The sequence below is a fragment of the Vigna radiata genome, chromosome 10, assembly GCF_000741045.1.
Source record: "Vigna radiata var. radiata cultivar VC1973A chromosome 10, Vradiata_ver6, whole genome shotgun sequence".
Lineage (NCBI taxonomy): Eukaryota > Viridiplantae > Streptophyta > Magnoliopsida > Fabales > Fabaceae > Vigna > Vigna radiata.
The window spans coordinates 11,263,377-11,287,773 of record NC_028360.1 but is presented as its reverse complement, the minus strand read 5'-3'; the positions used below and the strand labels follow the sequence as shown (position 1 = coordinate 11,287,773).

General features: G+C 32.7%; 4 protein-coding genes across 4 annotated transcripts; all 4 read left to right on the top strand.

Annotated features, from left to right (window-relative positions):
- Window positions 1–2,531: 2,531 nt before the first annotated feature.
- LOC106775887 (ATP-dependent Clp protease proteolytic subunit-related protein 3, chloroplastic) lies at window positions 2,532–7,764 on the top strand. Its single transcript, XM_014663122.2, has 10 exons — window positions 2,532–2,891; window positions 3,318–3,419; window positions 3,529–3,651; window positions 3,812–3,871; window positions 4,315–4,411; window positions 4,493–4,566; window positions 6,327–6,380; window positions 6,478–6,561; window positions 6,656–6,781; window positions 7,462–7,764. The coding sequence occupies exons 1-9, from the start codon at window positions 2,592–2,594 to the stop codon at window positions 6,749–6,751; spliced, it is 990 nt and encodes a 329-aa protein (XP_014518608.1). The 5' UTR covers window positions 2,532–2,591; the 3' UTR covers window positions 6,752–6,781; window positions 7,462–7,764.
- A 134-nt stretch (window positions 7,765–7,898) lies between these two features.
- On the top strand, window positions 7,899–11,948 carry LOC106775886. Its single transcript, XM_014663121.2, has 7 exons — window positions 7,899–8,532; window positions 8,617–8,694; window positions 8,776–8,918; window positions 9,111–9,181; window positions 9,515–9,610; window positions 11,198–11,290; window positions 11,414–11,948. The coding sequence occupies exons 1-7, from the start codon at window positions 8,101–8,103 to the stop codon at window positions 11,494–11,496; spliced, it is 996 nt and encodes a 331-aa protein (XP_014518607.1). The 5' UTR covers window positions 7,899–8,100; the 3' UTR covers window positions 11,497–11,948.
- Window positions 11,949–13,582: 1,634 nt separating this feature from the next.
- On the top strand, window positions 13,583–17,097 carry LOC106774588. Its single transcript, XM_014661627.2, has 7 exons — window positions 13,583–13,983; window positions 14,127–14,245; window positions 14,339–14,404; window positions 14,496–14,693; window positions 14,932–15,050; window positions 15,906–16,011; window positions 16,251–17,097. Exons 1-7 carry the CDS (start codon window positions 13,749–13,751, stop codon window positions 16,803–16,805), a joined length of 1,398 nt encoding a protein of 465 aa, XP_014517113.1. The 5' UTR covers window positions 13,583–13,748; the 3' UTR covers window positions 16,806–17,097.
- Window positions 17,098–17,932: 835 nt separating this feature from the next.
- On the top strand, window positions 17,933–21,425 carry LOC106774436 (F-actin-capping protein subunit alpha). Its single transcript, XM_014661430.2, has 10 exons — window positions 17,933–18,154; window positions 18,241–18,356; window positions 18,552–18,641; window positions 19,101–19,165; window positions 19,671–19,832; window positions 19,967–20,045; window positions 20,132–20,209; window positions 20,451–20,525; window positions 20,615–20,650; window positions 21,004–21,425. Exons 1-10 carry the CDS (start codon window positions 18,046–18,048, stop codon window positions 21,109–21,111), a joined length of 918 nt encoding a protein of 305 aa, XP_014516916.1. The 5' UTR covers window positions 17,933–18,045; the 3' UTR covers window positions 21,112–21,425.
- Window positions 21,426–24,397: the final 2,972 nt, after the last annotated feature.

Sequence of the window (24,397 nt, the reverse complement as noted above, 5' to 3'; positions counted from 1 at the left end):
TAGGTTACTCTAATTATCATGTACTCTTGTATCAATTTATTATTATAAATAGAAGATTATGAGAGAGATCAATCAAACCCTCTAGAATTAGTTTACAGTTTAATTCTCAAGTCTTGTGAAAATAAAAAATGAGTCTGGATTTTAATTTCGGAATTTCTGTACTATTATAATTTCAATATGATTTATTATGGTTGTAATTTATTATGTTTATTATTTGGCTCCATATAAGAATTATGGTGCTGATTGGTTCAGTGTTTTTAAAATATATTTGAATAGATAAACAATGTATATATAGTTCGGTTTAAACATAAAGAAATAAACTAAGTTGTGGTTTAAATTAAATTTATGATTTTTATTATATATCTCGTTATTAATACATGTACCCCGATTTATAATTTAATGTGACAATTTAATGTTATATTATAATGAAAAAATTGTTTTATTTTACTATTATAAAAAAAGGCGCTCTTTACCATTACTTAAATAATTTGGTTATATAAATGGGTTCTTTTGTTTTTTGTTTATACTTAAATAAAATATAAAGATATAAGGTTTGTTTAAGTTGGTGGAACAAAGAAAAAAAAAATGAAATAGGGATCGCAGACCTGTCGTGTGGATTGGTCCCAGGTAACCAGCCTACTTTTTCCGGATCAAATACAAGATGGGCCAAAAAAAGTTGGCCCACATTTTCACTTAAAGATAAAAAACAAACATACATATGTATATTGTATAAATAAAATAATAAATAATATAATAATATTTGTATAATTTTAAATTGGTTTGATTTGTAATTTAATGTGACAATGATATACTATAATGAAAAAATTATGTTTTTATTTTAGTATTATTTTAGTCCTGAAGTTGTCGACAACTCTGGTGAAGGGAGGGTTGCGATCAAGGACAGGGTAGTCTGATTTCATCTAGGCACAATGATATTTTAGCAATACTTTTTGCCAATTTTTTTGACAACCTTTTTGATAACGGGACATGTGTCATCATTTTATTGGTCTATAAAAATATTTAAAACAGACCAATCACAAACTGTCACGTATGCATTGTCAAAAAATTGTTAAAAAAATATTGTTAAAAAAAGTTTTTCCTTTCGTCTATGCAGTGATGTATGTGTTCACCTTTCCTCTTCGAATTCTCTCTCTATAAACACTGCAACCTTAACACAACTCAAAACAATGCAACGCAACTCAACGTCCATAATCTTTATCCTTTAACGGATGTAGACATGTTGATATCCATTCGTTGAAATCAGTTTAAGAACAACAAATATTTTTTTAATGTATAAATTATAAAGTTAAAATTTTTAATCACAAAAAATTAGATATTATAGAAGAAAAGAAGGATAAAAGGGGAATATGAGCATCATGTGGTGATGGAGAGTGTAACAATAAGGATCGCGGTGCCTGTTGCCCGGATTAGTCCCATAACTAACTTACTTTTTGACTGTTTTTTTTTAATCTTCACATATTTTTTTAATGAATTTCGAAATTCATTAAAAATAATTCTTTTAAAAAATTTTAATATTTGTTGAAGTTTTCAAAATAATTTTTCTAACTTCTAAAATTTGTTGAAGAAAAGAAATTTGAATAAATTTTAAAATTTGTTAAAGAAATTATTTTTAACAAATTTCAGAAATTGATTTAAATTTTTTTAAAAGTTTCAAAGAATTCAAAATTTGTTAATTTTTTTTTAATAAATTTCAAAATTCATTAAAAGTTTGAGAAATTTTTTAATGAATTTTAAATTTGTTGAAACACAACAAAAAAATAACATGTAGAATTTTTTTTTAATTGTAGATAATAGTTTTGGAATTATGAAAAAATTATGAAGATGAAGAAAGAAATCCAATCAAGTAAATAACACCTAAGTATTCAACAATATATGTAAACTATTTAACTCTTACAAACACCATCTAGCACTACATTGTAAAAAGTTTTAACCTTTGATTTATAATTTATAGGAGATTGGAACACTTTCCACTTATATTTTAAACAAATTAATAAACTTTTACTTACTTTCATAATAAAGTACTTTGCAATAAATATTCATTTGTTTAGACCAACCTATCTTAAAAAACACATTAGAATTCCATCACGTGTCTTCCAGACCTAAAATCCAAAATAACACAAAATTAATGTAATTTTTTAGAAATATATTTTCTTTATCTAAAATAAAAAAATGTTGAAAGTCTCGTATGGAAAACCAAATTACTTTATCTACGTCATAAAAACCTTACAATTTTGTGAAATTGAATTATGAAAAAAACATAAAAATCTACGGTGAAAATCTATCTTAAAACAACAAATTAAAATCTATTTTAAAAGAATTTTGGCTTAGCTAAAAAAAAAATATTAATTTATTATATATATAATATTAAACTCTTAAAAAAAAAAACACAAAGTTTAACTACTAGCTAATTTAAAACAAAATTAACAAATTTAAACTGATTAGATTATTTGTAACAAATCCACTACCAAAAGAAAAAAAAAAAAAAAGTTGTATATTACATCTCACGCTAGACGGTTCACCATGTGTGCTAATCCATTTGTGGCTGAAACCCAGTTGAAGTATTGCACAGTATGATAGGTGGAACCATGATGGCTGCGTATTTGCGAGTTCCCATGCTCACTTTCTCACAATCTTCCACAGCTACGACAAGGAGATGCAGAAATCAAAGAACTCGTTGTTCCGTTAACGCCGCCACTAACAGTGCAAAAATTCCAATGCCTCCTCACAACCCTAAAGACCCATTTCTCTCCAAGCTCGCCTCCGTCGCCGCCTCTTCCCCGGAAACGCTCCTCAACCCTCCCCGCAACTCCGACACCCCTCCTTTTCTCGACATCTTCGATACCCCCAAACTCATGGCTACTCCCGCTCAAGTAATTATATTTTTCATTTTCACTTTTTTTCACTGCTGTGTCAATACTTGGTTTGTTTAGCTTTTCTGATTACATAACGTGCTACTTACTAATTCTCGAAACAATTTGAAGTTAAAATTTAGTGTCCCAGCTTCATTGATTGATTAGAATTACGGTTAAAGAGATTGGATGCTCTATTTTATTTTTCTGTTAAGTGCTGGAGAATTTCTGTTTGGATAAACTTTTAGATAGATAAATATAATATGAGAAGGAAATAAGAAGGAAAAGTGAAATAAATTTGAGCTTATGCACAAGTTAAAAATCATCTCTTACGGAAGCTAATACGGGAGAATTTCTGTAAATACTCTTTGCAATTAGTTTATACATAGGATGATAATGTTTGCTTATCTGTTGGTGTAACTTGAACAATTGTGTGGTTTGAATTAGGTTGAAAGGTCTGTTTCATACAATGAACATCGGCCCACAAAACCGCCGCCGGACCTGCCTTCATTGCTTCTCAATGGTAGAATTATTTACATTGGGATGCCTGTAAGTATTCGGTTGATTTATGTACTCTTGCATTTGGTGCCAGTTCTGCTTGTTGCCCTTAGTTAATACTTTTAATTTGTACAACCTTCCATGACTCTCTGTGTTTCAGTTGGTTCCGGCTGTCACAGAACTAGTTATTGCGGAATTGATGTACTTGCAGTATATGGATCCTAAAGAGCCAATCTATATATACATAAATTCCACTGGGACTACTCGAGATGATGGTGAAACGGTAATTGGCTTCTGCCTTGCTGTTTGTATGAAACGTTTGATGTACCATGGACTCTTTTTAGATGTGCTTTTGACATCCGTGGTTTAAGATAATCTGTAAAGCTGACTGTCTGTCTTTCTCCTTTTTTTTATCCTTGAACATTTTGAATTCTTGTGTTCAGGTAGGCATGGAGACAGAAGGTTTTGCCATTTATGATGCAATGAGGCAGTTAAAGAACGAGGTTTGTTTGCTTTTATTGATTATCTACTGCTATGCCTTGTTGAGTTCTATTATTGATGGTACTCTGAAGTAATGACGCAATAAGATTGTTGGTTGCCTCAGTTTTCGGGAAAATTTGAATAATGATGATGCCATTATGGCGATTGGGAAATCATGGCATAAACTTTTGGGGTATTTTATAGATAGTTTTTGCTACTGATAGCCTGGTGACAGTTCCTTCTATACTGCAGTTTATGTTTTATTGGCATATGACCTGAAATTAATATTTGACTTAATCAGAGTAACTTATTATGAAACAATTATGATGGACAGCAGGGTAATAACCTTTCTTCTAAGCATTACGAATTATTGTTCTACCTTGTTGAGCTGTGTTTTTTTTTTTTCTTTTCACTAAGATTTTGAATATATCTTTTGTCGTGTATTTGGCTTTGGCGTCCCGAGCAGATACACACAGTGGGTGTTGGAGCTGCTATAGGTCAAGCCTGTTTGATACTTTCAGCAGGGACTCCGGGTAAACGCTTTATGATGCCACATGCTAAAGGTAAAGTTGGGATTTAACTTTGTAGCTTTGTTCCCTTAATTCCTTATAGATGTAATAGTTATCTGTTGATATCTGTTTCAGCTATGATTCAGCAACCTCGTATCCCATCCTCTGGGTTGATGCCGGCAAGTGATGTTCTTATTCGTGCAAAGGAGGTTAGTCCATGTATAGTTTTTTCTATACTGCAGTTTTTATCATTAAGAATGAAAAAAAGCTTTGTTCCTCACATTACATGGTACGAAAGCTCACTCCTCTTTTAGGGTCAAGAGATCCTGAAAATCACCTGCAAGCATTTTAAACCCATATGTTAATCTGAGGGCAGATTACATGTTGTACAGTGCAAAATGTGAGTAGCGACCTTCTTTGGAACTGCTTTACAATGGTTTAGTGGAATTGTCGATGGGGCTATCAGCTCTTTTCCTTGGTTCTCTCTCATGTTAGTCCAACGATTCACAGCTAACAAAATCAAACCCCCTAAGAGGACCAATCTCTTTGATATCAAGTAGTAGGAAAGCAAGTCTCTAAAAGGTTGTCTCAACCAATTTTTTGTGACATTAGTGTACACATCCATCAACCAAACAAGGAGATGTTCCTTGACGCCTTCAACAAGGGCTTTAGGGCCAGCTTATTCAGTGAATTCTGGTTTGGAATAAAGTTGAGTCAACGCCCTATGTTTGAAATAAGGCCTCCTCTCACATTCAAGTTGAAGAACTAATGCAACAAAAACACAACCGAGGAAAGACGCCACAAATAGAGAAGATTGTAAAGAATGGAAGCCAAAGGACAATTCATTCAAGTAGAACAAAGGGCAAATAGGCGATATGTATCCTATGTCACCCACAAAACCTCTTGTTGACATCGCCTACCCACCCCTAGCGGTCTTTCTCATGGAGATCCTCACTGATGATAAGGTGGCTAGTAGACTTCAATTTCCAAGATGAACCCTTTGAATCTTAAGCCCTAGCCATGATGTTTGGTGAGTTTCATCAAGCCCATGGGTAGGACATGGAGAAATGTTATGCCGTAACTACTCAACTAGCTCGACTAGTCAAGGAGGGTTGAGTACGTCATTATAAGTGAGCGACATCGCAAAGCCCATCATTTGGGGTCTTCGAAACCCAAACCTCATCAACTAACAAGCATAAAACGCTTATTCTTTGGGACTTCAAAACTATCATGGGAGTTTTATATGGGGATGAAGCCATGAGCTTCAAAGTGAACAATACCTCATATGTGATGATTGACCCTAACGATGTGAGGATGGAAGAAGTTCCAAAGACTAACCCTCGTTCTCCTTAAACCTAACTAGGGGGACTTGTTTTGGCATGCCCTATAATTACATGCACTTAGGAGTTGAGACCAATGGCAATTTAAATACAGCTTCCTCTTCTAACCTTCCAAGGCACCTTTTAAGAACAAAACTATGATTGAGTTTCCAGCTCCAAATCGGACAATATCTTAGATGATGATGTTATCTCAACAGGCTTAAGGTCAGAACATTGGCATTGTGTGTAGGGATAAAAATGAGGTTCCAAAGACAAATTATTGGGAAGAATGGAAAAATGGTTCCAAAAAGGAACCCTCGTTCTCCTTAGACTAATAAGGGGCTACTTCCATACACCCAATAGTCTTACATCTCTTAGGAGTCAAGACTAAGGACAATTTAAATACACATTCCTACCTTAACCTTCTAAAGTGCCTTTTAAGAACAAAATTGTGAATGAGATAATTGATCTTAATGATGTTATCTCAACATATTTGAATTGAAACAAGAGCAATTCTTCATCTATATAAATGTGAATCAAAACATCTTATTTTGCCCTCCTTTTTTTCTACTCTTATTCACTTTTTAACCCTAAACAATGCCTAATTTTATCTTTAAACTCTGTTTATTTACAGTTATTTTATTTTGCAGGTGATAACTAACAGAGACAATCTGATTAAACTACTGGCTAAACACACGGGAAATGTGAGTATCATGTACGGGTACTAGATGTCATATTTATTTAGGAAAGATGAGGTCAAGTCTTATATTTCTGTTATTTGCGTCTTTTCTAAATTATCAGTCAGAGGAAACAGTTGCTAAAGTGATGAGGAGGCCATATTATATGGATGCAATAAAGGCTAAGGAATTTGGTGTCATTGACAGAGTAAGTACTTATTTATATAGTGTGAATGGGTTGTCTAGTCTGTTCTCTTGAACATGCATTTCTGACCAAGCCAACGCTGGAACACTGTTCCCAGGTTCTTTGGCGTGGCCAGGAAAAGATTATGGCTGCTGTTGCTCCTCCAGAGGAGTGGGACAAGGGTGCTGGTATTAAAGTTGTAGATGAATTCTAGTTCCTCTTTTGTGGATACATACTTGTCAATGTAAGTGAATCATATTTTCCTCACTCATTTGGTCACTGTAAAATGTGGAATCTCTATTTGGTTTTTTGGGACAATGCTTTCCTCGTTTTTTGGGGGTGCCTGTGGGGGATACAAAGGTGTTTGCTGCTTCAGTTCTGGCAGTGCGAACTAAGTGAAGCTCCTAAGCTGCTCTGTGATAATGCAGCATATATGGTGGTGTTAGGGAAAGTAGAAAACGAGCTCTGAATTGTTTAAACAAAGATGTAAATTAGTCCAAATAAATTTGAACTAGTTCAAAACATATTGATTTTGCCTAAAGTTTGTTTCTGAAGCAGTTTAATGAATAATGTTTGGGTATCTTTGTTTAAATTGCGCTCATAAAGCAAAAAAGAAAAAAGAAAGAGGGATGGGGAAAAAATTAAGTTGCCTTTAATTCAAATGGGAACTAGTTACTTCATAGCGTACTTGAAAATTTCTTTGGAATACTACTATAAATGGCCTGACAATGATCTGATGTGTATAAGCGTTCTAAACTTTTTTTCTTAAACATCAAGCGACGACTTGATATTCTTGTCGGCATGATGAATGTCTATCTGATTTAGTTTGCTGTGGCTTACTAATTTTTTAAAAATATCAAGAGCAAAGTTTCACTTATTTTTGTGTTGTGTGATAAGAATTTTTATGACGATGGTCTTTTTCAGGTCACAAGTTTCAGTAGGATTTGTTTTCACTGTCTACGAGTCCAGAAATGTGCCACAGCTATTGACAGAAAACTGACCTGTAGGTTATGAGCCGAAGTGCCCAGAAGGAAGAAAGTTGATGGACATTTTACTAAGAATGTTAAGGAAAAACATAGAAAAAGAAACAGCGATGTTCATCCATGTGGTCATATACAATGTTTTGGTTCTGGTCATTGGGTAGTCATTGATTGTCGCCCGATAATTATATAGGGACTCTGACGTTTATCATTATATTATCAATGAAGGACATGCAAATTTGTTATATTTTTGTTTCTATATTGTTCGAGCCAGATGAATCTTTACAAATTACGTACCCTTTCTATTATTCAGTTCGTTGTGTATGTTTGAAATCATTAAACTGATTCAAAAAATTATGCATTTTGCAAGTTACAAACTCGTTTAAAATGACTTAATTTTAAGTATTAGATTTTTTGGCCTACAAGTAGTTGTATTGACATTTCATTATTTAGATCGTAATTAATGCACACCAAATAAATTTGCTTTATGACCAAGCACAAGTAGAATGATGCAACAAACAACAGCTCCTTCTCGACGTTAAATTTAACTCCAAAACTGTATTATTTGTGAGCTACAATTGCAATGAGTTATCCTTTAATAAAATTCCGATTCGCACTATTCCTCTCATTTTCTCTGACGTCGTCATCATCCTTGCCACCGTTACCTGTTTCTTCGAAGCGTTACGCTCCCTCATCTTCTTCCACTTCCAAAGCGACTCCCTCTGATTTGTTGTCTCTATTGGGTTCCAAACACCATTCCTCAGGTGTGAATCCCGTGGTAGCACGTGAGCTCAAATCATGCTTCAAATTTCTCGTTCCTTTCTCTCCAGTGGAGCAGCCTCCTCATCGAAAGTTGGGATTCGTCCGGTCCAAGCACACCGGCCCAAGTTGGAGAAAGCAGAACGAGCTTATTTGGTGGCCGCCGGAGGCCGTTTTGGAGCTGGCGCGTCTCGCTGTCGATTCTGGCGGCGACCCCGGCGCTATTCATCGCCTTCTCGACCCTACCGTTATCCCGGTCAGTTAGTTTCGCTTTTCTCTTCGGATAGCAATGCCTTCACTGTTATCTGAACGCGTGGTGTTCTGAATTGTGATATCACAGGTACCTGATTGTGAAGGATCAAAAGAAGAACGGTGTGAGCTCACTAGAACTCCCTATGGCAGACGTTTCATTTGTGAGGTTAGTTCAACAATAGATGGAAATAGCTCTCACATTGTTAGGTAGAGTACTTAAGGTGCATTTCTCTCTCAAATATTGCAGGAACTGAACCTGTATCTGCAGTTTTTGTTTGAACTCATTGCTGATCGAGGTCCTTCTGTTGGGTTGGATGTTACCTTGAACCGGTTTGATCTGTTCCATGGTCACCTTTTTCTTGCGGAAGACTCTGGAAGACTTGGTATCTTGTATGTTCACTTGTTAACAATAGTGATTCTGATGCTTTCTCTGTGTATGTCCACTTTTGCCTTGTTTGTTTCTTGTTCCGAAGTGGGACTTGGTTCCACTGTTATCTGTATTATATAGATAAGTCTTAATTCACATTTTAAGAATTTTTAAGTTTGTTACAGTTATGAATGCTACAATTTTATATTTGGCAGATTCCATGCAAAGGAATACCCATCATATGATAAGCAAGTGTTCCCGTACAACATGGGTTTTTGTCAGAGAGGTACATTCTATCATTCATCCGTAAATGTTATGTATGGTTCAACTGGAAATACTGTGGTATTATATTGTCTGAGTCTCTTGAGATTCTTCACTTTTTTGTGAGGTGTGGGTGGTAAAGACATGAGATGAAGAGAAAGGGGAGAACCTTGATGACTTGATGTTCCTAATTTTAAGACCTCCTAGTGAAGGGCTGGTGTGTGTGTACATAAATATATGCTTATGTGTGTGAGTGTGTGTATTTGTCTATCTATCTTTGGTTGTCTTTCATTTGATGCTCAGCTTTTAGGAAAATGTTTATTTATTTTAGTTTTTTAATCATTTGTTCTTCTTTCAGGGTCCAATGTGACATATGGAGATTCAATGAATCTGAGAAATATTCTCTGGCTGGCTCCAGATCCTGGTGATTCTGATGATTCTTGGGTGGCACCTGGTATCTTCACTGAAACTATTATATCTGTACTAAGTTTAAATGCTTTTTCACATGGCACATACTCTCAAGTTTCACACTACATTTTTATGATAATAAATGTTTAACACGGTAAGTTATAATCTGTTCAATAAAAATTTTGGACTATTGTGATTTTGGAACTTTAATAATAATCCTTAAAGCGATTCTTTAGATCCTGAAGCATGGTGGTAAACAATGCTTTAAAAATTGATCTGTTCCTTTTGGCTTTTGATAATTTGGGATGGATGTTTCCTGTGTTAAATTCATCCAGTAATTGGTTTATGTAGACTTCGTAGCATTTCTATTACGGTATTACAATAATGCATAGTCTTTATGGTTACTTGCAGAAAGTCCTCTCAATTCTTACTGCATTATTCAAATGAGATTGCGTGCCCCTTAACTTTCCATGGTTAACAGTTCTATTCAAATACAACCCATGTTTTTGGTGTAGGACACATTAGAAATCAATTGTTTCTGACCATCTCTCGGACAAAAACCTGTGCTTATTAGAAAATGTGTGCATTACTTTCAAATTTCTTGCACCGGTGATACATGATGGTTGCACTCTTTTTCTTGAAATGACCCGTCACAGTTGTCAATGTTATATGTAGCAAAACCATTGTGCTGATGTCTTGAAAATTGTGGCGCCAGTGTCACACTTCTTTGTTTTGGGTTTGTGGATTGACTCTTTGGAAGAGCTCTGGTTATTTGATGATAGACTGGCTCTGTGTTCATTTCTGGTGTAGTTTTATATCTAATTATTTGTTTACTTTCACATGTGTTCTACACAAATGGTTTTATTATATTCAAGAAATCACTTTCTTTATATTCTTTCCTTTTTGTTTGAAGTAAACGAGGATGTGTTTGATATTTAGTAATTGTTATGTGTTTAATAAAGAAAAAACTAAGGTTAATAAGCAATTAACCTTGAAGGGAGCTTTCTACGTGTCGTTTTGTAATTTTAAAATCCTTACTAGCTCTTTCAAGTTAATTGCATATTAACTTTAATTTTTCCTTTAATAAACATACATGGCCATTTTAAATGCTAAACGCATGCTCTTTTACCTTAATCATTAAACGAATTCAAATAAAACTAATGAAATAAAAGTTTTTGACTAAGACTGTTCTTTTTTTCTTATTGTACTAACAAAGAAACATGTCGACCGACTATCTACCTGTTTGTCTCTTTTTTCTTTGGTTTATTTTTCAATACAAACTGGAAGCAAAACAACTAATGGACCTTCAATAACTAGCATATAAAGGAAGGGAAATAAGCCAAGGAACACTAGGCGAGGTTGTAATTGTTAAGAGATGAGTTGTGTAAGAAATATTAGGGAAACTAGATTGCGGCGTCTTGGAGATCAAAATTTGAATTGGGAGAGGCTGGGTCCTTTTTGTAACCTCTTCCCGTTCTTAGAGTTGCACCACATTTGGGCTCGATCTGGACAAATGAAGTTCATTTATAATTAATAATGCATTTTCTTCACTCATTCTGATCCATTTTTACCATTGATAAACTTTTCTAGGCGTTGATAATTAATCATTGGCTTAATAATATCAATTGCACAGGTGTTCTGGTAGTGCTGGATGCTAGTCCTGATGGAATCATATACAGAGATCTAATACCTGATTATGTAAAATTTGCAAGGACTATATATGAAGGTTCGGGTTTCTGTTTCTTTTCTGAGCTGTTGTTTTGTGAAGCCTAAAACATGATATTTTTCTTGAAATTTTCTCAGAAAAATTGACTTTTTTGTGTTTTTTCACCTTCCCTACCTCCTGTAGATGATCTTGGGCATGTTGCTGTTGATGTGAACTACTTGAATGTTGGATCTGAAACCAGAAATTATCAAATATTCATATGTTGATGTTGTGATTGAGATACATAACGTACTGTCACATCCCAACGACAAACCAGCTTGTATAAATGAAGATTGCCGAAGCTTAAAGCGAATAATGTGTGTCAATTTCATTTGCAGTGGAGATTGCATAACATATTTCTTCCAAAATGATAGGTCACCTGATAGCTATGTCAGGTAATGTATGTGCTCGTGTAATTTTTGTGGGCGATCAAATAATTTTAAACAATTCTATGCCATTATAACAAAAATTCCGTATCATGATTAGTGCCATGAACGTTGACTTAAGCTCTTACACTTCCTAATCGATTTTGCATAGTCACTCAGCAATCATGAATGATATTTTTTTTTATCAATGTACTAAAGTGTATTTTTTTTTCCTTTAGAAAGTGAACACCAAATATTAGAATGGGATGAGACCGAGTGGAAGAATGAGGAGAACTGCCTTTGTTGTCATATAATAAAGATTTGGAATTATATGCCGCATATATCTAAGTACTGTTTTATAGAAGAAAAAGAAAAGTAAAAAGAGAATAAATAGTTTTTAAAAATTAAAACTAGTTTATATATAAATTATTCATCTGACTGGTATAATTAGAATATTTGAGGTATTATTTGCTTTAAAATCTATAACTCGTTTTTAATTTTGATTCTTAAATAATATCATACTAATGGATGTATCGAATTGAATCTCAATCGAAGACTAGGAGAATTTTTGTTTCCTTAGAGAGAGGATAACAATATATTTTTATTTCCTTAGAGAGAATATTAATATTTCTTCACACAGAGTTTCATCATAATTTTACATTTCAATAAGTATCTCAAACAGTGAAAAGAGAAAGATATATTTAACATGTTATTTATTGATTTTGACTCCTAGTGAAACTATTTGATATAACAGAATATGTATAATTCTTCCATTACTTAAATTATAGAAATTACAATAATATTCCTCCAAATAATCCTCTTTAATGGATGGAATATCACATTATATTAATATTAATACAATAATTAATCAAATAGATCACAATCTTTCAATTAGTGATATTATAATTGTGTCAATTAGTGATACTATAAAAGCATAATCTGACAATTAACGATATTATAAATGTATAATCTATCAAATCCATGATGTTATCAAGACATAACTTGTTAATAAATAATATTATTAATTAATTATTTTAACTGTGCACATCGAATTACCTGTAAATATGAACATTTTTATTCTATTTTTCCATATATTTTTCTATTACTTTTACTTTTTTGTGCTTTTATTAACTAGAGTGACCAGTAATTTCTTACATTTGAATTCCTAAGTAGTTTATTAAATACCTAACATAAGAAGGATCTCATTTTTGGTAAGAACAATGTCTAAATATCTTAATTACAAACTAAGGGCCTTATGACAAAAGCAAAATATGGAACGAAAAGAAAGAAAGATCCAATTAAGAAATTCTTTTGATTTTGATTTTTAATTTAGCCAAGGATAATGATATTTAGATTACATTTTCTTGACAACATTTGAACATTGATTACGTGTATTGGTCGTAAATTATTCCATAATCAATAATAATAATCATAAACACTATTATGGAGTAATTTAAGACCAATCACATATTGACACATAATCAATGTTCAAATGTTGTCAAAAAAAATGTTGTCTAAATATCATTATCCTTTAGCCAAACCAAAAATTAATGAGAGTCGAAACATAAGATTCTAAGTTGGATAATGATACATAAACAACATTTTTTGACAATATTTAAACATCATGTCATGATGTGATTGGTCTAAATCATCATACATGTCATTATGTAATTGATCCAAATGAGACAATAACACCACCATGGACTAATCACATGATGACTAATGTTATTCTCTAACTATTTTTATCTTGTAAGTTATATCTGACAAATGTCGTACTATAAGTTGGAAGAAATATCTCTGGTGTGGGTGGTCCCTTCCAAATGAAAAAGCTAGACTTGTCATGCCCTGGAGTGGGTCATCCCTATCCAACCAATTACAAAATTAATTCATAAATATAAATAAATAATAAATAAATAAATAAATAAATAAATTACTACAAAGAAGGAGAGAGCTTAGTGCATACCCTAGTCAATAAGCGGTGTTAGAAATTGCTCCATCCCATCGTTTTCTCCTTCTACACTACGATTTATTACTTCAGCTGTGCCACTAACTGAACGCCCCCATTCTTCGGAAACTCAATTTTTCTCTTATTCTCTCTTCCGTTTTGTTTATCGATGCCCCGTCTCGATCGCGGTGATGTTTGGAAGAGCAAGGCGCGATCCCTGCAGTTACAGCTCAGGGACCGCTTCCGAGTGGCCGTCGACCGCCATTGGCGCCGCCGCCAACACCACACCTTCATTCCAGCTGCAGACGTCTACTTCTCCTCCACTATTCAACGTTGGCTTACCAGATTTCGTGATTTCCGAAGAGAATCGTTGCCTTCCTCCACCTCTTTCTATCGCAAACGAGGTGCCTGATTAATTAACGATTTTACAATCAATCTGTAAATATATTTTCTCGAATATTGTGACGGCATTCAAATTAAATATACGATAGGTGCTATTTGCTAGGTTTTTCACTCGATGTTTTTTTTTTTGCCCGTGTATTTAAAGTTACTAGGGATTTCAGTTCGGAAGAGGATTCGACTCTTGTTCGTATGATGCAAGCAGTTGCCGTTCCTGTTATTGGAAATGTTTGTCATGTGTTTATGAACGGATTAAACCGTGTGCAGGTATGATATTCCACATATATTTCTTGTTTGGTTTATCGTATCTTGCATTCTGATTTGTGATGGAATGGAACTGTTCTATGTGTGGAAGAATAGGTTTATGGTTTAGAAAAACTGCACTCCGCCTTGCTGCATAGACCTCAGGGTAAACCTCTTCTTACGGTACGAGCTCATCCAAGCTGTGGAACAGGAATATATGTTTGTTTGGGTTTAACTATTTGGTGAGGCTTTGCTTTTGTCCTTTCGTTTTCAGGTCAGCAATCATGTTGCTTCCATGGATGATCCGCTTGTCATTGCTTCTCTTCTTCCTCCCAGTGTTCTTTTGGATGCTAGGAATCTTAGATGGACGCTTTGTGCAAGTGATAGGTGTTTTAAAAACCCCGTTACTTCTGCATTTTTTCGATCTGTCAAAGTCTTGCCAGTTTCTCGGGGTGATGGGATTTATCAGGAGGTATTGATCTAACAGTCATATCCTGAAAGCATTTTACATTGTTTGTAATATTAGTGAATGATTCTCATGAACTTTTGTCATCCAATTTGAGGTTTTTGAGTCTATAATAATAACTAAACTCTGGTGAAGATCTCACTGTTCTTTGTTTTTACGTTCATCTGTCTCTTGCTTCCCCCTTGCCTCTCTGAACTGAAGCTTCTACAGTTAGGGATGATTGCAATTACTTTTATCTTTGTAGGGAATGGACTTGGCCCTTTCAAAATTGAACAATGGTAGCTGGGTCCACATATTCCCAGAAGGTAGCCGCTCTCGGGATGGTGGAAAAACCATGAGCTCTTCCAAGAGAGGTGTTGGGAGGTAACAATGTTTCTTAGTAGTTTGTAGTAAGTTTTGCTTGTTTCTTGTTATGCAGGCCGGTTTTTGCTTACACTTTATTTGTCTCATAGCAATATTATTTTCTGATTGTTTAATGCATTAAGATTTAAATTAATTAAAGAAATAGTTGGTTCTCAAGAACATTTTCACAATCTATTTTTTCCATATATTCTAATAGAAGTTAGGAACGTAGATAAGTTCTGAAAAAGAAGTTCTGTATTACCATTACGTGCCAAAAATCACTGTTATTTACTCAAATGACCTTTTGACCACATGAAGTCGAATGGAAACTAATATTTATTGAACTGTCTTATTCTAAATGATAGTTCTGGAGTGTTGATGAGGATGTAAAATTTGCTAGTTTTCTTCTTTAAAAATTTAATGATGCTATGCAGGCTTATGAATTATTTGTTTTAATTTATGTAAGCACGATCCTTTAAACTCTGATGTATTGATATCATTAATATACAATATGATTTTTTAGGTTATGCTTCATGATTTCAGGCCATGTATGTCTCTGGCTTCATAGAATGTCTTAGCAAAGGTCAAAGATATATATTTATGTGCCCTGAAGTCATAATGTGATGGTAATTTACCATCAGTGATTAGCCATGGTCCATAATAATTGAATTATTAATTTCTAAAATAGCTTGTTATATTACATTTGGAGACCATGTTTCATATTTGTACTATTATTTCTTTTATTTTTAGTAAACTTGTTCATGTGTATGGGGTCAATACTGTACTTTTATCTGCTAGATTTCACTTCTCTTTATATCTGCTATTTTGTAATTTATTAGTGTAAAACATGTTCTTGACTTAAACTTCTACCATCAGGTTGGTCCTGGATGGAGATAGGACGCCCCTTGTTGTCCCATTTGTACATACAGGGATGCAGGAGATCATGCCTATAGGTGCTAACTTTCCCAGAATAGGCAAAAATGTACGTATTCTTGATTCTTGATTCATTTTAGAATATCTTATCATCATATATGAGGTTTTCATTGCTGCATGGAGTTAGACTGCCGCACTCATTCCCTGGGATGAATATGTTGAATTACAGAATCTAGATTCTGCATGGCCTGGCATATATTTTTATTGACGGGATTAATTTTAGTTATTTTTTTATTTTTTAGTTTAAATTTCATACTCTGATCAGTATGGCAGGGTTGGATTTTCTAGGTTACAGTGCTCATAGGTGATCCGATCAATTTTGATGATATACTTGAACTTGACACGGAGAAAGGCTTGGATGTGCCAAGAAGACGACTGTATGATGCAATAGCATCTAGAATTGGCGATCGGTTGCAGGAACTGAAGGCCCAGGCTGACACTTTAGCTGAACAGGAAATGCAACTACAAGATCACTCCCCACGCAGCACTGAACGAACATCTGAAATATTACAGCAGGTTGATTGGGAATTATTTGGAATGGATAGCTTCATGTCTGAAGATGATTCCAAACAGAGACAAGAAACAGTTTCCCTCCCAGTTGTTAGTGTTTCTCGGCCTCAACAATCTAATGATGGCGATCAGAGTTGGAGAGCCGGATTCTCATACAGAATGCGTGGTTATACTGATCAGATGGAGCTTGTGTCATTTGCTGCCAGAGGCATATTTATGAATTATGAAACCAAGAACAATGCCGGCTGTAGTAGAGAGGTAGGTCCCTTAAAGGCATGGAAGCAGTTTTTGGAAGCAAATCTATTACGGCAATGGAGTTACGTCCATCACTGAAAACATAGTTTATATCAGTGTGTAAATTCAAATAATCGGGTTCCGATTAAAATAATTGAGATTTTGTTAGGCAAGCGGTTAAACGTAGTTAAGTTGCTGAGAATTTGTAACTTATATAGCTTTGGCTTATTCGTATAGTTTATAAGTTTGAGGGCGGAATTACATTGTGGCAAGGCGTCCTGAAGATAGAACTGTAAAAGCCCGTTCGTACTATCTTTTGGAAAAACTATAGGAAGGAAGCACCGAGTAGGACAAAAAAATAAAATTTGTGATATACACAGTTAGTGTCTAATGTTTATTAATTTTTAGAGAATACATTTTAACAAGTAGCAATTTTGATTTTCTAAAAGTATATTCCCAGTTAAAAAAAAAAAGAGCATACAAATATCTCGCGTGCATGCATCGTACTTTCATCAAAGAGTATATAATGCTTTCTCTTCTCACCTCAACATGGAAGTAATTGATCTAACTCAAATATTCATATATCTACACTTGAGTTGGCAGATATTTTAAATTTGATCATGATATTCTATTTTAATTCCTACATTTACTAAGTGCAAATTTTTTGTTAGATAGCTTATTTCTATTAAAGAAAGCTTACTTCTTTAAAGCAAGAACATTGCATGTGCAGCTCTTATGCTGCGTAATTGTATGATAGAAGTTTTATCATTTACAGACGAAAATATTTAGAATTTCGAAGAAGTTGCTGATATTTGTGTAAAATTAGTGTATCTAGTGTTTTTTGTTTTCAATGGGTGCATTAAAAAATGAAAGTTTTAAAAACAGTTACCATTTAAAACCTATTAATTCCTTCATAAATAACAATAGCTGGTTTGTCTACTAGTTAATGGTAGTACTGCGAATTGGGAAACAGGAATATTGTTAGGTACTTTGAGCTTTTTTAGGAATTTATTGAAGTGGTAATGTAATGTATGATGTTGAGAGAGCGTGATAATGGAGCAAAATGATTTGAGAGCCGAAACCGGAAGCTATGGCCTATGCAATAAACTTTACAGATCACACACACTAGCTCCACACATTACACAACGAGGTATTAAGTATGATTATTAGACGAGGTTGGGCCCGTTATGTTTTGAATTGTGGAGCCCATCAGCCTGATTGGCGAAGAAGCCTTCCCTTCTCTTCTCTCTTATATCATTCGGGAAAAGACGAGACCACGACACAATGAGATCTTCATTTCATTTTAAATAAAATCGCGTTTTCTCCTCTTAACCCAGACATGGCAGAAGAAGAAGAAGAATCGGAGCTCAGCGATAAGCACAAGGTGGAAATCGCCAAATGGTTCCTCCTCAACTCTCCTCCTGGGGAAATCAAATACGTTGCCAAAGGTTCTTCTTCTTCTTCTTCCCTTTTCCTTTTCTTTCTATCTATCTATTGTTCCACAATTCGATTAATTCACGAATCCTTTCTGCAGATGTCAAATCCATTCTGAACAACGACGATTTGTACAATGAGGCCGCTTCCGAGGCTTTTCCCTTTTACAACAAATCCCACTTGATTTCCCTTCAAATGGCCAATCGTAGCGGAGACGTAACACTCTCTCTCTCTCTCTCTCTCTCTCTCTCTCTCTCTCTCTCTCTCACTCACTCACTCGCTCGCTCGTCCACTCACTCTCACTTAACAACTTATTTTCCTAGGGTTTCGTCGTTAATTTTCGTTTAGTTTTTAGTTCGTTCAGTGGATTTTATTTTCTAATTTCTTGTGGGGCTTTTCACGTTCTTGCAGGTACTGGTTTCTTCGTTTGGTGAACTTGAGGGTAATGCATTTCTTGAACCTAGAACTGCTCAAGTAGCAATTGTTGACCATGTTAAACAAGTAAGTACCACAAGTAACAATATTTTCTTACATACTATTTCAGGAGCTATTTTTGAGTTTTAATATCCGTGCTTCGCTTATCTTTTGGTTTCTTTTTTAAGGAAGGGAATGTGAAGACTAGACATTTGTTGTGCTCACTAGTTTTAATTTCTTTAGTTCAGCTTTAGTAGTAATGAAAGTGGAACAGGTTAATGTTTAGATTTACTTTAATCTGGATCTTCATGCATTGATCTCAACTTTAGTATATCAATGTATATAATGAAGCGTTATAAGGTTCAACTCTATGCTTTTCAAACTTTCTTCCTGGAACATGTGTTTTAGCTTTGAAATTGAGGATTAAGCAAATCGTGAAATTTTTTGCTGCTTTAATTATCTGTGACTTTTGTGATTAGTAGGTTAAAGTGCATTAGTTCTAGGCTGTGTGCTTGTTTTCTTATGATAGTATGCTTAATGTCACAGGTTTGTACAGATGTGAGACCTGCCACAGACGAAGAACTTGCATCTGCATATGTTGAAGAATTTCGGTAATTCTCTGATTTTCTTCGCGGTTGAAGTATTTCATGTTTGATAATCTAATGTTCCTTTACCAGAGCGAGCTTCAAAATCTATTCAGAGGCAGAGCATGCTGATTCATGTTAAACTTCATTGAATTTTTTCTCTTTTCAAATAAATTAATCTCTGTTGCTTAACTAATATATTATTCCTTGACTTTTACCTGCCCAAACTTGTTTACGGTAGATTGCTCTGGAAATATCTTCTTCAATGCTAATTCGTAATCCACTTAGATTTGTGGTTTCCTTGGGGTTGTTTTATTGGGAATGTGTACTTTATTTTAGTTAGCAAGTAGACTCAATACTGATTCTAGTTAATATCCCGCTATTTATTCTTTTAAATAAAAAAATATATATATTGTTGATGTTTGAGGACGTGAATAGTGATTTAACCCTTTAATAAAGTAAATTGATTACCACATTTTTATATCTTTGTTCTTGTACATTGTTTGCATTTCACGGTATTTGTTTTCTGCAGATGCAATATGGACGTTGAAGTACTTAAATATGTTGAAGAAGCCTATCCAAAAGGTGTCTGCTCTGTTTACTGCATAAATGGGAAAGATGTAGAGGGCCCAGGTTCGAATTTTGAGCTTGCTGTGGTGATTTCTGCTGTTAGACACAGCCCACAGAATTTCTGGTTTGTGAAATAAGTTGACTGAAATTCCAACTATTTTTTTTATTGATACTTTCTACCATACCAGTTCCGAATAAGAACATTGATACATTAATAATGTCAATATACTTTGATTTTTCTTTGGCTTTTGTTCATAGCAACGGGAGTTGGTCTTCAGTATGGAATATTGAGTTCAAATATGATCAACAAGAAGTGGAAGTAAAGGGTAAAATGCAGGTAATATTGTATAGATATTTATGCATTAATTTTGAACGATATGGTGCAAGGTTCTTAAAACTTGATTATTTTTAACCCCTTTTCAGGTGGGTGCCCATTATTTTGAGGAAGGAAATGTGCAGTTAGATGCGAAGCACGAGTGCAAAGATACAATTCTTTTTCAGGTTACCAAAAATCAGCATTAGACATTTTATTTTTATTAGGTGTGGATGCACTGCTCAAGTCTTTCCATAGTTATTTTCCGATAAATGTACTTGTATTCTACAAGCCAAAGAATATTTTAGTAAATGTATGTTACACAATAATGCGGTTGAGATAAAAATGGATTGTTAGAAAGGAAACATTTATCTAATTATGTTTCTGTTAAGTTATCTATTGATATTTTATTATTTTATTTTATTTTAGGCCCCCGAAGAATGTGCAGTTGCCATAACAAGCATTATTCGTCATCATGAAACGGAGTACTTTGCTTCTCTTGAGGTTCTGAATTTGTTTGTTGTGGCTAGGGTCTTTCATTCTTTCTATCTTAATAATGTGCACATGGTTTTCTAATGACCATAACTTGACAGGCATCATATCTAAACCTTTCTGATTCGACTTTCAAGGTAACCCCTGTTTTGTCATCTGCATTTTTTCAATCTAAGCTTCAGATGTGGTATTTCTGTGAAGTCTGGTGATTTTTTATTCTCATTAAACCATTTACCTAACATTTCTCATTAATCCGTGTCATGACTGAGACTGAACATCTTTAAGTTGTTTTTTTTTTTATTAACCTTCTTCTGACCGAATAAAGTATTTTATGTTATTGATATTATATATAATTTATATGATCAATCCGAATTACCTGGGTGTATGAGTGAAAAAGGTAATAAAAAGGGCAAGTTATGTGATACCTTTCTTACGTACATCTATAGCATTATCTATTGAATTTGAAAGCTATTGATTATATTATCTGCAGGATCTTCGGCGAAAGCTTCCCGTGACCCGGACCTTATTTCCATGGCATAATACTTTGCAATTTAGCTTGACAAGAGACATATCAAAAGAACTTGGCATTGGAAAGTAAATACACAGTCACACAGAACTAATAGAAGTTTGTGTTTTTACTGGAACTGGGTGGGACAAGTTCTTCGTATATTCACTGCATGTCATATGATCAAGCCAATCATTCTTTAGGTTGACGTTCTTTATATTCACTCATTTGCTTCATGAAGCTTCCTCCTTTGTCTGAGTGAGTATCTTCCGCTGATGTACTGTAGTTCATTGTAGTTCTTTTTTGACATTATTTGTATAGCAGAAGAGTTCGTCTTGTTTCTGTCCATCATACCTAAGAAGATTCTGATTGCAGTTCAAAATATTGCAAGAAGTTGGTTCACTACTCGCTATGGTTGTGTTTTAATTTTATTATTTTTTATTATAAAAAAAAGGCGAATACATATGTGTTTTCAGTAGGAGTTGATAAAATTTGTTAGATGAGAATAAATAAAATATGAAATAGTGATATAAATGGAAACTAGACCCATTTAGGCCATGCCAATTTTTTGAACCATTTATCATTATTTTAGGTGTATTTTAAAGTTTTATTATAAAATAAATGTTTTAAAGTTGGATTTAACCTTTTAAACATCGAATTTTTAACTAAGGAAAGAGACTTATTTAATACAACAATGTTTTATATAAATCGAATATTTGAAGATTCATTTAAGGTAAAGTGCAGGTTCACTTAATTTTTTTTGTTTCAGTTTTTGTCTGAAGATGTTAAGTTGGATTTTAAAATATTGTAGTCTTAATTTGGTGAGGTTTAGATTTGCGAAAAATTATGCAATTAAATAATTGTTGTTGGTATTGTATAATAAAGATAGTTTCATATGTCAATTTGTAATTTTTATTTATATTTTTGAAAATATTATTTTCATGTGTTATTTCAAACTTGTGTCATGTAAATTTCTCGCATGTGACATTTTAGTACGACATGAAAGTATTATATGATAAAATAATTTAATTTAGTCAAAATTTTTGTTAAGAAGAAACAATGTTCTTTTTTAAATTGGGATAAATTTTTATTTTTGTATAAATCTTAATATTTTTATAAATTTTAATAAATATTTCTAGAGTTATATTTAAATCAATTATAACAAATTATAATAAATAAATTTTTATTTATCTAAACTTATTTAATTAATAATTATATAATTTTTATATTAACTTTTATCTATATTAATAAATTTAATAATTTTTATATACTTATTTATTTTAAGAAAAACTGAGATGAAATAATTAATTTATTCTTAATAAAGAATTGTTTAAATGTAATTTATTTATATAAAATCTATTAATATAGTTCAAATAAGTTTAAAAGTATTTAATAAAATTATCAATTTTAATAACAATAATAATATAAGATTTATACCAAAAATTTGATCTCAATTTAAAAAAAAAATATTATTTTATTTTAATAAAAATTGAGACTATATTAAAAAAATAAATATATGAATTAAATTGAAACTATATCATGTTTCAGAATAATATCATAAGCATAAAAACAAATTTCAAACAAAATTTTTTAAAAAGTCATAAATTGACATATGATATTGTTTTTTAATATTATTCTATAATAATAACGAAAATAATCTAATTGTATTAATTTTTCATTAGAATTGAGAATAAAAAAAGTGAATGATTATTTTATAATATTTTAATGAAAATTGGATCAAAAGAATAATTAAAACTAAAGTTTAAGTGGATTAGATGTATTTTATTAGTTATTATTTGGTTAGACTATTAAGATTCTCGTGAAAAGTTTATCATAGTATGTCGTAAAAATATCAATTTGAATTTGTTTATAATAAAAAAAAGTTATAATAAGAACAATAAAAATTAAATATAAAAGAGAACAAGTATTTGTGAATTGTTTTGATATGATACTTGTATTTAGGTTTAATACTTATTTTAATTTTTAGTTTTGTTTAAAATGGTTATTTTATTTTTGAGTTATTTAAATTGGTCACTTCTTTTATAAAAATGATTTAATTTGATCATTTTTACTTTAAAACACTATCAAGATAATGTCAACCTTAACCAATTTTGAATGACTTGTTCAGTTTTGCGGTTTTATTGACGTGTCAATGTTAAAAAGTTTAAGTTATTATATAAAACGAAATTAAATATTAAGTTATTATATAAAAGGAAATTACAATTAGGTTGGAAGGAAAATTGAGATTGAAGAATATGGTGAAATTGGTCTTTAATTTGAGGTAAGAGCTCATTTATTCCTGCATCAACCATGAATTCTCCATAACTTACAACAAACCTTAAATCCTCAATTTTCACAAACCCTAAATCTCCAATTTCTAAAACCTTCATCGTCAACTGTGAGAACGTCCAAATTCACGAATCAATCTCGCGACTTTCTCCTCGAGATCACCATCACAAACTAATGTTTTCCTTCAACCTTTGAGCAACACCATTCTTATTCAACCACCCTCTTCAACCATGAAATAGCACGACGACAAAACCCCCATATTGTGCCACCACCATCATCGAGCTACATGTAACCAGAAATAGATCTGAAAATTCAAACAAAGAGGAATCCTAACCACTGTCGCGCCTCTTATTCGTGATTCAACCTAAAAGAAACCACAAAAGGCAGAAACTCCAATGTTCGGAACCCAAATCGCTTAAATCGAACACAGAAACATAGAAATTGTCATTTCAATTGAGCTGATGTTGCCACAGATTACAAAACTGGACAAATCATTCAAGATCGGCTAAGGTAAATATTACACTCATAAATTTCTACACGTCTGACAAAAATAACCAAATTGAACCATTTTTATAAAAAAATGGAGCACAAACAACTCAAAAATAGAAATACCATTTTGAACAAAACTATGAACTAAGATGATCAAAATAGGTAATAAACATTTTCTTAATTATGCTTTGTAATGTAAATTTCAATCCAAACATTCATTATTCTTTTAATTATGTTAATGAACAACAATTTTCTAGATCACCATATGCTAAAGTATTATAAAATATATATAATATATTATTACATTTAGAAATTATTATACATTGGTGCAATTTAAATCGATCTTATTTCCTACTTAGTTTGAAATGCTAATATGTTATATAATGATATGATAATATATATATATATATATATATATATATATATATATATATATATATATATATATATATATATATATATATTATATACGGATATTAAAATGTTTTTAAAGTAATATGCGTTAAATTTATGTCAATATTGATATATTTCAATTTCTCGGAATAGTCCTTATTATGAATGGATAATTCACGAATGTACATTTAGAGAGTTATTTTCTTTT

Bases quoted from the DNA above. Each gene is read 5' to 3' on its own strand.
- LOC106775887 (XM_014663122.2), top strand. From the start codon at position 2,592: ATGATAGGTGGAACCATGATGGCTGCGTATTTGCGAGTTCCCATGCTC. The intron at 3,652-3,811 runs GTAATTGGCTTC...TCTTGTGTTCAG, and splicing joins CTCGAGATGATGGTGAAACG to GTAGGCATGGAGACAGAAGG. The intron at 4,567-6,326 runs GTTAGTCCATGT...TTTATTTTGCAG, and splicing joins TTCTTATTCGTGCAAAGGAG to GTGATAACTAACAGAGACAA.
- LOC106775886 (XM_014663121.2), top strand. From the start codon at position 8,101: ATGAGTTATCCTTTAATAAAATTCCGATTCGCACTATTCCTCTCATTT. The intron at 8,533-8,616 runs GTCAGTTAGTTT...GTGATATCACAG, and splicing joins TCGACCCTACCGTTATCCCG to GTACCTGATTGTGAAGGATC. The intron at 11,291-11,413 runs GTTCGGGTTTCT...TACCTCCTGTAG, and splicing joins TGCAAGGACTATATATGAAG to ATGATCTTGGGCATGTTGCT.
- LOC106774588 (XM_014661627.2), top strand. From the start codon at position 13,749: ATGCCCCGTCTCGATCGCGGTGATGTTTGGAAGAGCAAGGCGCGATCC. The intron at 13,984-14,126 runs GTGCCTGATTAA...GTGTATTTAAAG, and splicing joins CTCTTTCTATCGCAAACGAG to TTACTAGGGATTTCAGTTCG. The intron at 14,694-14,931 runs GTATTGATCTAA...TTATCTTTGTAG, and splicing joins GTGATGGGATTTATCAGGAG to GGAATGGACTTGGCCCTTTC.
- LOC106774436 (XM_014661430.2), top strand. From the start codon at position 18,046: ATGGCAGAAGAAGAAGAAGAATCGGAGCTCAGCGATAAGCACAAGGTG. The intron at 18,155-18,240 runs GTTCTTCTTCTT...TCCTTTCTGCAG, and splicing joins AATCAAATACGTTGCCAAAG to ATGTCAAATCCATTCTGAAC. The intron at 20,651-21,003 runs GTAACCCCTGTT...TATTATCTGCAG, and splicing joins TTTCTGATTCGACTTTCAAG to GATCTTCGGCGAAAGCTTCC.